A 15,816-nucleotide genomic window follows, 5' to 3' on the forward strand; every position below is an offset into this window, starting at 1 on the left:
AATCTTTTAACTTAGTAAATTATTTAAATGTTATTCTTAAATCTTATATTCTCACTTTTTTGTGATTAATTTATGATAGAGAAACATGATGATTTGACATAGGAAATGTACACAGTACATACGTATGGATTAATAAGTGTTGTTAATTGGAAGATTTTGTAGGTTTCTGTAAACTTTTGTATAAAAAAGAATATGTTCCTGGCGATACTTATACAGATCTCTCTCTCTTTACCCGCCGGGAAATTGAATGCGTATTTGGACATATATTGACATTTTAATAATTTTATCCCAACATAGATGTATAATTGTATATTGGTAACAGTAATTATCAATGTAGTTTACTCGATTCTTAACAATTTGACTGTTCAAGCGAATTTCCACTTTTCTATGATTACAGTATTGAAAGTTTGCAAGCTTATTATTAGTAGGGATAATTATAAAAATATAAATTAAAACTATTAGACGAATAAATTTCTACTTAATATTAAGTGTGATATCGTTTTATATCGTTTTCACTACGACAATACAGCTCTTTACAAAAACTAACACTGCAAAGTTGCGCAAATGCGCAGTCGCGAATCGATCGGATTATTTGCAGTCCTCGTACGCCCAGGTTAGTCGGAGTAGATTCTAACAAGTCAAGCTCGCCTATTATCGTCTATCGCAATTAACATCTGTTGCTGTAACCAAACCAATAACTACATTTAAAAGGTAATCTTATAAATTTTACAAGACTTTAACGTATTAAGGTAGATACATTTTGCATGCCTTTACCACCTACTAGCATAAACTTGTGCCGGTGTGTGCGTGGTTCCAGATTATTATATTAGAATATATAAGCACGATTCTTATTCACACCAACTACATGTTAACTACCTAATATTAATTGTTTCATGTTTTTATTGTTAAATTTATACTTTTCCTCTTGTTGGTTCATGTTTATTTCGTGGTATCATATATATATATATATATATATTATTTTTAATCTTTTTATCAAAAGATAATTCATCCCGACAAAAGTTTACCGAAATAATGTTGAACGCAACTTATAAGAGTAGGTACCTATATTACTTATTTTAATGTTGATTAAAATTATACAGTGATTTTAAAAATAAATAATTATCATAAAGCTGAAGACTACCTAACTTAAATGGGTGCCACGTAAAATTTAACAGGAGGGGCATAATTAAATAACAAAAAAGAGCATTAAAAAAAAAAGTTTATTCTCCGCAAACTACAAAATAAAAGTAAAATGTACAACAAATCTATTCTTAAGTTAAGTTAAAATTTGAATGAAATGTTTATTAAGGTATTATTATGTTTATTTATTTTTATTATCAATAATAAAAGTTTAAAATTAAAGTTGCTGTAGTCCTGGGAGGGGGGGAATTTTCCGGTTTCCCATCGTACACATGACAACTGACAATACTATATATTACATAGATATATTTCAAAATTAGAAGTTTAATTTTCATTTGCAATATTACGGATAATATCTTTTATATTTTTAATATCATATTAATACTATTAATTAAACATTAGTAGATACCTATGATTATTATAATTTTTTTGTAATTAGTATTCATTATGTCATTACATTACTAAACAGGTTTTACATAATATTATTATAGTATGAATGTATATTATGACAAGTACACTAAACTATTAAGTAGTTAATCTACGAATAAGGAAGACTAAAACATTTTAAATATGATATAATCGGTGGTGGTATAGATCAATATTGGTCTTAGTGATCATAATACATCGTTCGGTAAAATAATTCTAACTATTATACTTGTGGTGAATGATTTACAATCAATAGTAAATGATGTTTATCCATCTATGCCAGTCAGTCAAAATAAATTTATAGGTGTTGTTATTTTAATATAAAGTCCGCTGTCCAGTGTTATATGAGTTTATGAATATATCTACTATAACATAGAATTTTAAAACTGAATTGAATATTATAGTGATTCTACGCATACTTGGAGGTTAGCAATTAACATTTCCTAATTAATATTGAAATAAAATACTTGTTATTTATAGTAAACACGTACAAGAGTTCCTTATAGAGTAACAATACAATATTTTTTCTTATTAGTGACATTAATATTTTTTTTAATGTAATAGATTCAGGGACATACTTAAGATTTTGCATTGAGAGTCCATTAAGCAATAATAATTACTTTTATCTTGATTAGATCTTCTCGTACAAATAATAATTTACTTTAAAACCAACAGGTTAATTATAACCCATGTTTTATGTAGGTAAAATTCTGATAAATTTAGGTAGCTATAATGTTATAAACCAAGTTATTAAGTGATTTATGTTTGAGAAGAAGTATTTAAAATAATGTTAACATTTTTTGTCATGAGAGATTAAGGTTCTGAAAAACACTCCTCTGGGACTACATATTTATTGCTTCCTAATGATAATTACGAAAAAAGGTTTTATCTGAGTTTCGACTGGTGCATACTACCTGTGTTCCAAACTTTATTTAAAAGGTAATTCGCGACCGGTTTAAAAGGGTCAAAAACAGGTCTTGTGTCTCAATAGCATAATTTTTTACAGCCTATAATTACAATTCCAAAAACGATAGATACTACATAATTGATTACTTATGTTATAGTTATACAAAGTTATATAAAAATATGGTTGTTGAATTTAAACTAAAAATTACATAAACTATTTACTCATTATAAAAATAATTTAAATTTGATTTCCATTAAAGTAGGTAGGTTATACTTAACTATATTTAATAATCTATTACCTAGATTAGGCAAAACTAGACATTTGTCTAAGGGTATGTCAAAATATTTTAAATTTAAATTTACTTATTGAAATTTGTTTATTTTTAATTACCTATATTTATTTAGACTTTATTTTTCGTGGTAATATTTGATATACTAGATATAAATAATTTTTTTTTTTATATTTTAGTTATAGTGTCTCATTATTATATTTCATTCATGCTTTACTTTGTATTCTAAAAAAATATATCAATAATTAATAAATGCAACAGCCTATTTGAGGTGCAGATAACGTGTCACAACAACATTAACAAAATTACAGCCTATAGACATCAGCCGATACCGCTTTTTTATTATTTATTTCTATAAACATGCATATATTTAACGAAAACATTTGTATAAATTCCTCCACAATCGAACAATTATATTAAAATAAATGAAATATAAACAATATTACCTAAAAATAGTTTTTATTTAATATTTATTGATTTCAATAAAATAATTTTTAAAACGTATTTTTTTTTCTTGTAGAAGAAATTAATATTATACGTCCCATATTATGTGCATTATTATTGTAAAATGTGAAAAAATATAAATTTTTCCAACACTAAATTTCGGAAAAATAACTTAGAAAAAAGTATATTATTATTTTTTTAAATACATTTGTTTAATATAATATATTATTGTGTACTCACTCTGTATGATTTCTGAGATCGAAAACCTGCAGTCGGCGTTAAATTAAGTCATTTTCTGACAGATCTGACCTGTTGTTTTGCCTATGTACCTACCAACTAGAAATAATAATTTATATTTATAAACAATATAATATATCCTTACACCTGGGACGATCGATCGATTTTCGCTTACGGTATCAATCTTCTATAAAACTAAAAAATTATGCAGTATAGCTACAATAAATAACTCAATAAAATTTTTTATAATTTATCTATAACACTTTAACAATGCGAGCGGTATTAAATAACTAGTTTAAGTATAAATTAATACACACACACACACACACACACAATATATATATATATATTTATTTATTTATTATATACATATTTCTATTACCTATTGTTTAGTTAATTGATAGAATGATTAGTTATATTCAATAGAATAATGTATAATAAACACTTATTTTTGTAAATTAATTAGTATATAATTTTAATTAATTATTTCTTTTTATTAATAATGTTAGAAACAATAAATACTTAAATATTGATGAGTCGAGTTAAAAATTTAAAACTATAAGATAAAAATAATAAAACATAGGTGTATTTAATATGTTTTTATTATAAAAATCATTATTGATTGTAATTAGTCATAGATTTTAGTAACAAGAAATATCACGATAAAATGGTATTATGTAGGACGTAGGTACGTATATAATGTAGTCAACTTGCGTCTTTGTAACAGGACCCCGCAAGTTATTATTTTTTTCAGATACTAGTAGCATATTATAATCGTTGCAGCCTAATTAATAATTACTATATATTTTTAAGATGTTACTATAATACATTATGTTACTTCTAATATTATCATCACTCAGTGGTGAACCGACGGGGGGGGGGGGGGGGGTTAGGTTAGGGATAATACACTTTTATAAAATAATATTATATTATTGTTGACTGGTTAAAAATAGCAATTGAAAATTAAAAAAATTGAGTTTAAAAAATGAGTATAACATTCAAGTTTTTACTAGTGCTTTAATTAAAAATTGTAAAACAATATGCCTGTAGTTATGATGCAATTACGACGTTATGTGTAAGAATAAAAAGGATAATAAAGTTTTATAATAAACAACATTTATTATTGTGATTCACATTTTTCACTAATGTGTAGTGTGTATCCTAAACAAACATAGGAGGTAATTTAGAAGAAATGTTTACCATTATAGGACGCAACTATTAGCCATTCCCTTGGGTATCGCTCTTCGCCTATTTTTACCCAGCATATGCATTATACAATGCTATTTTAGTGTGTACGTTACATACGTCCTGCTACTAAAATAATATTAGCTTTGAAAATGTGGAAAACGCAGTCAACCCATAAAATAATAATAATAATAATAACAGCATTAACATAACGGGCGTATTATTGAAAGTGAGTCTGAACCCAGCGACATTTCCAAACAATCAATCGTCGCGGCGAATCAGTTGAAATGGAGAGATCGTAATAAAGCGTATACTTTCACTCGAGCCCTTTTAAATTTAATGCCGATCAATACTTCGTCTCGCTTCCCGTGTTTTCAAGGACCGTTTCCCCGGGAAAATTAACCCTCGTCGTTGTACACCCATCGTTTTCTCCACACCGGTCTACTTGGGGTGGACCTGTAGAATGTGCGTAAACGGTGTTGACGTCGTCGCGAAATCCCTTAGGAACTCACTGCTCGTGTCCACCACTGTCTGGATTTGGCGCTGTCGTCAAATCCCAGGCACCAGGATGCGACGACCGAATATCGACGTACACTATACCGTAAAAAATAGAAACGTCAACAAGTTACAAGTATTAGATATTTAGATCGTAACAATTATAAACATAACTTAATACAACCGTTACAGGAGTCGTAGAGGAGTTATATACGTGCACTTATTCGTGTCGTGGTAAGTCAGTTATTGCATTAATTTCTAATCACAACCAAAAAGTAGCTGGTTTGATATAAAATTAAGATGTTATTTATTAAAAATAAAAAGTACTCGTTACCAATAACCGCCTGTAATACACTAATACTCGTTGTATAACCTAATATAATATCATATTTTCATAAGGAATAAGGCGCGTTTGAGTCGTTCGACGATGTCTACGTAATACTTCAAGTATTCAACTTAGTACCTACTTAAAACTTACGTACATACAATTTTGTATTTTGAATCTTCATTCTATACTCTATAGTTTTTATTCTCCAATTCTTTACTAAATGTCTAATCCAAAATACCTATATTTATGAAATAGCATACTGTATGTCTGTATACAATATTAGTATCTACCTATATTAACGATAGTAAAATAATTGTTATTATGAATATTACACTTAAATTTTCTTCATGAAAATTATGGAGACAATAACCGTAAATAATACATTTTTACATTATTAAATTAATAAATAATTTACCTTACTTAATCAGAGATATGTACCTAATATGTATTCATTTCAATTTGGTACTGAAGATTTGTTATAGACCCGCGGCAGTCTCGACGAGTGAAAACTTTATAGCCCCGCCACTCAGATTTGTTATCGCCCATAATAACAATAAATACATCGTATAAATAATCTAATAATTCGATGGAAAAAAGTGCCATTATTATAAAGTACCTATCATAGATATTTATTACATAATATGGATCGATATAATGCATATCTAATATCGATCAAACATCACAGTACCTACGTATTTGTCCGTCCTTAGTTCGTGTTTAAAATGCATTTTATACGTTTTTTACATTGTATTTATTATTATTCCATATTTAATTTTAATTTTTTAAAAAATATTTTATCAATACATCGTCGAATTATTAGATTAGTAAATATCAATAAATGAACTCATTATTTTGTATGTATTGGTATATCTATATTATGTATATATTACGTAATTGGCGAGGCGATAATAAACCTAAGTGGTGGGACTATAACAAACCACTTAATCTTTATTAAAATCAAACATGACAAAATAAAATTATATATTGTATACATTCAAACATTTCACACGAGCGTTCATGCGTAATTATAACAAATAGCTCGCCGCATACTAACAAATGATCAAAAGAACTTTTCCGTCTTGATAAATATTCCATGGAATTACACAAATTATTAAATTTGTTATTTGATGTTTAAATAATAAATACACTGTAAAAGTGTAAAAATAGTTTAAATGGTTATAAAAAATAAATCATCTAAAATAAATTATTAATAGGCTCAATTTCGGATCCTAATAATTGGTGAACTACACGGGCTCCTCGACATTCAGTTAACTCACGCTTTTACGCAGTTTGACGATGCACGGAAAACATATTATACCTTTACTATTGTTAATTGTTTTGCTAATTGTCTTGGTGTTAGGTGGTATTTACATAAAAACCATACTGTGCAAGCACGCACTTATCGTTTCAAGTAATATCAATATTCATACAATTTCATGTTAAATTAACTTATAGACAATTATATATTCGTATAAGTAGGTATAACATGTATTGTAAGTATATATATTTTACACCAATAGTACACATCGATTTGTCATCCCCTCAAAAATACTATTATATACTTTTTTTGTAATGAATGATTTTACTCTAAGATTACTTAAAAACATAGAAAAAATGATTCTGCGTAAATGCGTTTTGTCTGTGTTGCGTGTGGGCCAGAGAGAGAAAACTGCAAATAGTGCGCTGACATCCTCTATAAAAATCGTGTTGTTTTTTTTCTTATTTTTTTAAGTTTGTTTTTGAACTTTAAATAGCCTCATAATTTAAAACTGATTTTATCTTATCTTAAAATGTATTTTTGATAATATCAGTGGCCTAAGGATGGATAGGGACGATAGGGCTATTTTATGTTAGGTACCAGGAATTGAATTCAAGGGCCAAAAAAGTTTTTATCCGCTTCGCTCACAGTGCATTAATTATAAAACAATTATACATTCTTACTCTCATATTATTTGATTTTAATATAAAACTATTTATTCATAGTTGATACATAAACTTTTTTTTTTAATATACAACTTTGTGCAGCCATCTTATCGTTAAGGTCTGACTGGCTGATGTCACTACGTGATCACTTAAAATATTTTTGCCTGATTATAGTTAAACTGTGATTTATTATACAATTAACAATTTTAAAACTGTATTCTTAATTTATTAAATAATATATAAGAGAGTGGTTTAATTAAGACTTACCTTTTTGGAAATTAAATTTTGATGCACTTAATATTTTTAAGACACAGTTTTTTCATTATAATTATTGTCATGTATAATATATATAATTGTTTATATATTATTATATTATACACCTCTGTATGAATGTGCTTATTAGGTATATACTAGGTAATATTATTCAAAAGTACTGATGAATCATAATACTATAATAGCTTACTTGTTTGTATTTAAATTTGAGATAGGTACTATGATCCGTAACTATAACTTTGGTAATTTTTTTGTTTATCGTCACTTTTGTCACGAGAAAAATCCAGTTATTTTATTGGACTAGAAGAGCATGTCATAAAAAGATCATTCTTATTCTTTTTTTTTTATTGAGTACCACTCAAACTTTTTACAGCCACTCATATTTGACCTTATGTATTACAATATAAGTAATTTATGTAATTATAAACGATTTCAACTATATATATTCTATTCTATCGATTCTAAAGTATAAACAGTGTGTTATGTAGATGTATAGAGCCACGGCCGTGGCGTTAAGATTTATTATTTTGGAGAAAATTATTTGAATACGAAGTCTTTTTTTTCACAAAACTGATGACGATTATTACATATTTTTTGAATTTGTTCTATTATATGTATATAATTGTCGGACAACTAAAACTTAATTTTAATTTATATAATCAGTTGTAGTATATAACAATATTACATTTACAAAATATTATGATAATGGAATAGGCAATTAGCAAACTACCTAACTAGGTGCGGTAATAATTATGTCTAGAGCTGGGAATTTATAGAAAAATATAATACTTTTTATTTATTGTATAAAATAGATTCTTCTCAACATTCCAAATAGGTACTTAAATTTGAATGAACGATTTTCGAATTTTCATTTTTTTATTTTTCTATTACTTATTCATTATTTTTAATAACTTCTATCAATAAATATGATTTATACACATTTTATGATCATTTTATTTTTTATTTTCGTCTTTAAATATTTTACTCTACGCGTGCTATACTTAATATATAACACTTTTAAATTAATACATTCACTTAATAGATTTTTATATTTTTAAATTGTATTCTTTATTATGCTTCCGAATTTTACACTCTATTTGTTAAAATTTTATATATTGATATAAAGTTTTTTTAGTGTATTTATGTGATTTAATTTTATACTATATTTGAGATTGTATGCACTTTTTTAAAGGGATTTTATTGCAACGTTTTTTCATAGATAATATGATTCTCAAATTTACAAAATTCTTTGTCATAGTACCTACTTTATTGAATAATTAATAATCGCAAAAAAAAAATAATTGACTTTAATTTGTTTTATATATATATATAAGTATAGTATCGTTAAAAATTACTTACCTGGCTACCTATAATTTTAAACACCAGCATACTAGCAGAAACAAGTTTGAATAACAGAACATATTATGTACTTTACGGCACCGTCAGAAATGTATTTTAACCTATTATACCTTGGCATGTCGTAACTATATGCATGTGTTCATTGATAGTCATAATATTATCAGTGGTCCAAACAAATACTGCAGTTGACTGAAATAAGTATTATTAAGTACATTTAGCTGATAAAAAAAAGTAAAAAAAAAATATTATAAACATTTTATGTATTTTTGCTTGTATATAATATTATCTATTAATTGTATTTGTTTAGAGCATTACCACCACCATCATTAACCGGTTATCAAAAGAAACTGATATTGCGTACCATATTATCACAATACAATAAACACATTAATATAAACTTCCTCCCCCAATAATTTTTTTTGGATAATAGAGCATCTTATACGCAATGTCGAAGGAAGTAAAAGAGTACGACAGCAATCGTTTCGATGATCTGTTCTATGCGCATGCAGAAATTTATATGAATAATAATCCCTTGGAATCGTACGGGCCATGCGATTGGAACGACTTTGATTTTGACCGGATGTCGGAGTTCTCTATGGACGTCGTGCGCCCATACGTGGAGCGACTGCTGAAAGCGCACAGTGAGGGGCCGCTGCTGCACACCATCATAGCGGTAAACCTTGAGTGCGTACCGATAGAGGCCAAAGGCAGAAAGTTCGGTTTCATAGATAAATCTTCTATAGATACGACGAAAATGCCGGACCACATGGTGGGACTAGTAGCCGCTTGCGGCATGGATTTAAATTTGGCATGGGACATGAAATACGTATGCACCAGGTGTCGGTGTTCAATACGAATACCGGAAATGATTATGCCGACCGTTCTCGAAATGTTACACGCTCACATAGGGGTTTGCGAGATGTCGATGGATATGAGATATTTCAAACCTTTGACGGACTTTTGGAAGAAGTGTGACCGCAAAAGGTATATAAACTTACTGCACAGGGCCGTGACCGAGACCGTGCTCATAAAGCTGGGCTTGCTAATGGTTCATCCGCAAGATTACGATGAGCTGCCATTCTCGGTTTTTGTACGCAACCGGTGCGTGTCGTTGCACGTGGTGTTACGTTCGCGCAAGCGTCATCCGCAGTATGATGATGATGCGATTAACAGGATGGCGGAAGCCGGCTACCATACGTTCCCGAATCCAAAACAGATGACCTGGAAAGAATTAACAAAAGAGCTCAAGGACTTTGCGCGCCGTCCGATTAGCGAGAGTAAGATCACGTGTTTCAGTTGTCATCACGAGGTCACTCTGAGCAATGAATTCGTCAGTAACCCTTGGAGATACCACGCTCAGGAGTCACCGAAGTGCAATTTTTTGTTGATGAAAAAGGGCGAGGACTATGTTAAAGAGGTACAGGAATCGACGCACAATTTTTGTCAGAAGGAAAAAAAAGAGTCAACCAATAAGACCGTCATGGAACTCTCATTGAAATTGAAACCACCAACACCTCCTATGGGAGATTTTTTCAACTTTTGCAAAGTCGTGACCGGTCAAAAACTAACGTGAGTATATTATAATTCCGTAATGATACAGTAACTCAAGGAGGGTTAAATAACATTGTTATGTATAACGCTTTTACACTTGATTGATATCGTTGCTTACTATATTGTATAAAATGGTCAAAATGTAACATATAGGTACTAGTTTAATAATTATGTCATTATCTGCCATTGTCGGGTTATAGTAAAAAAAAAAAAAAATGACATTTGAGTAGGCACTGTTCTGCTGTACATCAGATGTTGAGCAACGAGCGTGTTACTATTATGGGTATGTTACATTTGAACTCAATGATTTATCATTATATTATTACAACGATTCTGAGAGAAAACGGCCAGTCAGCCAATATCACTAATGTATATTTTGCTATTTGTATTTTGATATATGTATAAAAGTCGTTTATTATAATTTTATTATAAACTTATAACTCAAAATATGTTAAAAATTTTCTACAAATAACGTTACAGTATAAATAGATAATAATATATTAAAATAAAAATAATATTATAACAAAATTCATAATAATTCGTCTATAATATATGTTAAAGTTTTAAATTATCAATCATAATGTTTTTAATGTTTTTATATTATAATTTATAATTATTGTTTATTATCGTTCAAATAAGGAATTTCGTCCAAATTAAAACTTAAAATGTCTATAAAAAATAATTGCCTTTATATATTTATTAGATTTTGTGATTTAAGTATGAATAACTTATTAGTTATTATAGTATTATGTTTTTATGAATTTCTAACAACAAAATAGTTTGCAATTAATAGCAATTTTTACGAATATTTATCTGTATTATAACAAACGTTGAAATTCTAACTTCAAATGTATGCAAAAAAACGTACTTATGTATCTATTTTAAATATTTTTTATACACATATAAGAATAACTTATATTATATCTAGGATCTTATATTAGATTTCTGAGAATTTCGACCCAGCCAATAACTTTTTATCAACGATTATGGAAAAAAAAATTAAAAATGTGTCATACCTATAGATAGTTATAGTTATAGAAAATTCTATTGAAAATGGTAATATAAATATTAAGTGAACATTTCAAGTATACAATGATAATATTCACTGTTATTTATTTATAAAATACAATAAAATATCGAAAATTGTTGGACAAGAAATAATTATTTTACAGGTGAATGTAAAAAGTTAAAATTTGAATTCCAAATGGTCAAAAAAAATTTATTTGCCTTTCCAGTAATTTTTATGGGTTGGTTGAAAAACATATATAAAAAAACCTTATATTACACTTTCAAATCTTAGGTTTAATAACAAACCTTTTTTATGAATTTCTAACAACAAAATAACTTGCTAATTTTCTCCATTTTTATAAATGTTGTTAAAAATTTTAACTTTAAAACGTTTGTAACCATACATTTTCATAACCTAACTTAATTTAAAAAGGTCGATAGACAAAAATCGCTCACTTTATCGGTCATTGTATAACAAAATACCTCAAACTTATAGTGATTAAAACCGCACACTTTTTTAACTAACGGTTAAGATAAGATTATAAGTTATTTTGCAATAATCATGCAATTCTTGCCACCACTCGTTATTAGTTGGTCTTGTATATACTTAGGTACCTATATTAATAAAGTGATAAAAATGTAAGTGATTTTTTTACATTTTTATTCAAATATTTTTAATTGGGTACAATGGATTTTAAAATTATCGATAGTAGTAAAAGGGGCAAGTGTTAATTACTCGACAATTTAAACTACAGAAAATTGAGAGTGGATTTTGAGTAGGTTTATTTTTTTTAAATTTGAATACTCGTATAAATAAGTACATTTTTTTTTTTTTTTTGTTTAAATAAATTATATTAGTTATAAAGTATATTATATTATAAGCACTTGAATACCTATATTATATGTTATTACATTATTATCGGTTCAGATCATTATATTAAATATATAACACTTATATCATTTATTATATTACAGCGAATCGACAGTTGTCTTGTCGCCGACCACCATGACAGATTGCACCGTGTGCAGCGTCGAGATGCGCAACGTCGTTTTGATACCGTGTTTACATATTGCGACCTGTGTGGATTGCTCGTTCTCAGTTCGTGATTGTCCGCTCTGCAGGAAGTTGATCAACGGCTTCATGATGCCGCTATTTGAGCCCGATGGTTCGTTCTGGATGCGGCCAGAATGCATGGGTGGAAATTATTTTATGAATCTGCCGTGCCGCCACTTGATAGAGACATGTGTCCCAGACAATGTCGAACGATGTCCGAAAGCTAAAGATGTGGAAGTTGACAAAATTAATTGCGTTGTGTGCGGTAACGTGAACATGGCAAGAATAAGGGTCTACCTTTAAATATTAGGCACTGCGAGTATAAATATATTAATGTGTAGGCAGTGCTCGAGTTATTGACAAAATAAAATATAGTTAATACAATATATATATGTAAGTCCAAAGTTGTTTAACCCAAATAACGGCGATTACCTCAAAGAAAAATATTAACTCCGGATTGTTTGATAAAAATAATGTATAACTAGTCGCATTGTCTTAAAACCTCCTAAATCATTAAAAACTAATTTATTAATATAGGACAATTTTGAGTGTAGACAATTTTAATTTTAATTTGATACTGAAGTTATTTCATCTATACAGAATTACGTAATTATGTTTTTGTATTTCTCTTTAGTTATTTTCACTATAATTTTAAATCTAAATTTATGTATTTATTATTATCTTTCTTTTCTGTTTTTATTAATTTTTTGATTTTTCATATTTATAATTCAAATTGTTAAAAATGAACTCGTTCTTGAACATAAGCTACAGCTTAAAAGAGTAGATATTATTGTATTTATATATTATATCATGTATGCATAAGTATTATAAAAGTAAATAACATAATAATAGAAAAAATATATAGGTAATAATTTAAATAAATATGACGGGGACTCATCTATATGCTTAGAGCCGGTCAACACTATCCGTTTTCACTGGTCCGTTGGTAATCGGTGAAAACGGATAGTGAGGACCTAGCTTTAGGTATAAAAGTTGAATGTTCGGTGTTCCTATATCTGTTTATATTATAAGTTATATCGCAATGCCGTATACCTCCTTTCATTTAAAATATATTAAAACAAATTTCTTAATTACTTTTCGTAAAAAATCGATTAAAACAATTGAAGCTAATAACAATTAACTAGGTATTACCTGTTAGTTGGGTTTGAATTTGAAAGTAATACAAACAATAAAAATCATTAAAAATTTAAATAAAGCAAAAAAAAAAGTATTTATTTACTAACAACCATAACAAAACACATTTTAATCTATAGAAATAAATTACGGATATTTTAATAAACGTTAAATTAACTTTATAAATAATTTAAATGTAATTTTAAACATAATAATATACGTCATACGATATTGATGAGTGACAATGTTTTGTTTTCGAAAGCTTATATTATAATATATATATAATATATATGCGTGTGTGTGTGAATTTGTTTGTATATGTATACACAATAAATAGTATAAAAAAATTTCGATTTTTAACTCTGATGATGGCTTCTGATAGAAAATGTCGTGTTATTTGTACCTACTGTATAATTTTTAATTTTATATAAGTACAAAAAACTATTATGATTAGTTAATAATAAAACACAGAAAAAAAATTTATGAGTAAAAAATACTTACCCATTACCTTAAAAATTAAATGAAACACATTGTTATAGGTACAAGAATTATACCTATATTTTATCATGAATTATGATAGATCTTGATTATGCATTATTAAAAAAAAAAGAAAGACATTTGCCTTCAAATTCAATTCTAATCCTACTTATTAGTTATTGTGTATACTTTACTTTAGCGATTAATGATAAGTTATCATTAAAATTTCATTTTTTAAATCGTTTTGTCATGAAATTAATTTTGTGCTCACTTAACATGTCATACGATCAACCAGAATAAATATGCAAATGCATACGAATCTGCGTTTTATTGATAACTTATTATATAAATAATAATAATAATATATAGACTTTTATATTATAGTAATCAGGTACTTTTAGTACAGAAATCTTAATATAAAGTATAGAACTATTTATTAATTATCTAGATTCTAGGTTATAAATGTTGTATGTTTATAAGAATTATGACCAAAGATTGTGGTGTACCTATGTCAGCTTGTTATTGACTTATTTTTTTAATATTACAATAATTATTATTAATAGTTAAAATATCAATATGATAGAAAAATAGATAAAAATTAAAACAATATCCAGTATCTCACAAATTTTAATAAAAAAAAAAACAAAATAAATGGAAAATATTTTACCGTACTGGCAGTCTTACTACAAAAACATTTTCGAGATATACAACTCGTTCACGTCATTCCATCACACAATTCGTGTGCCGGGTGTACATACTATGTTTATGTATAATGTTTGATTGACGGCCGAATCACCTCAAATTGATACGTGAATTATAGTAGAATTATAGTATAATAGGACATAGGTACACGTGAAGTTGTGTTGATATTTTGTATCATTAATCATTAAGTTATTATTATATATTATGTACTGTAAGTTTATTACATATGTATCCTACAAACTCATTCTTCTAATAATTTTATTATTCCGTCTAACTAATCCCTTGGCGCGTATTACATTTTTATCATATGTTCATTCTTAATGAATCTTTCTGTGTTTTTATTATTATATATTATATTTGCAGTTTGATGCATTGGTGTGTATTCCTCAAAAAAAAAAAAACATGTTAATTAAAATATAATAAACTTTTATTAGAAAAACTACTGTTTTGTTTATAAAACCAATACAATTATTAAATGTGTAATATTATACACTTCATAAGTAGGTACTTAAGTATTATAATAACAGTAATAACCTTATCGTCAACGATATGTAACTATTTCGTCGAGTCAACTCTCAGTCAAACTTATTCAGTATTCTTTTCGCCGATGATATTTTCCAGTTTTGCTTTTTTATTACAGACATAATAAAAATTCAGATTATATTATAAATGAGAATTGTATAAAAAATAATATCAACAATAATAATTTGATACCATAAATAAATAATATGTTTGTTTTATAAGTTGGAATGTAGCGTGTACATTCGGGCACCTATTACTTATAATATGATTCAATTAATATGTGAAAAAAAACAGAGCACAATAAAATTTGCGATAAAAGATCACAGGTCCAGTAGTGTATTGGATCCTGGAGGTGGCAGTGC

At 27.4% G+C, this 15,816-nt stretch overlaps 1 protein-coding gene across 2 annotated transcripts; it reads left to right on the forward strand.

Annotated features, from left to right (window-relative positions):
- Nucleotides 1-613: 613 nt before the first annotated feature.
- On the forward strand, nucleotides 614-15,347 carry LOC114127554 (uncharacterized). Of its 2 annotated transcripts, none has more exons than XM_027991824.2 (3): nucleotides 614-711; nucleotides 9,314-10,575; nucleotides 12,541-15,347. In XM_027991824.2, the coding sequence occupies exons 2-3, from the start codon at nucleotides 9,452-9,454 to the stop codon at nucleotides 12,920-12,922; spliced, it is 1,506 nt and encodes a 501-aa protein (XP_027847625.2). In that variant the 5' UTR covers nucleotides 614-711; nucleotides 9,314-9,451; the 3' UTR covers nucleotides 12,923-15,347. The 2 variants fall into 2 exon arrangements, with proteins under 2 accessions (XP_027847625.2, XP_050064103.1); XM_050208146.1 differs by lacking the exon at nucleotides 614-711 and adding an exon at nucleotides 4,601-5,357.
- Nucleotides 15,348-15,816: the final 469 nt, after the last annotated feature.

The sequence above is a fragment of the Aphis gossypii genome, chromosome X (genome assembly GCF_020184175.1).
Source record: "Aphis gossypii isolate Hap1 chromosome X, ASM2018417v2, whole genome shotgun sequence".
NCBI lineage: Eukaryota > Metazoa > Arthropoda > Insecta > Hemiptera > Aphididae > Aphis > Aphis gossypii.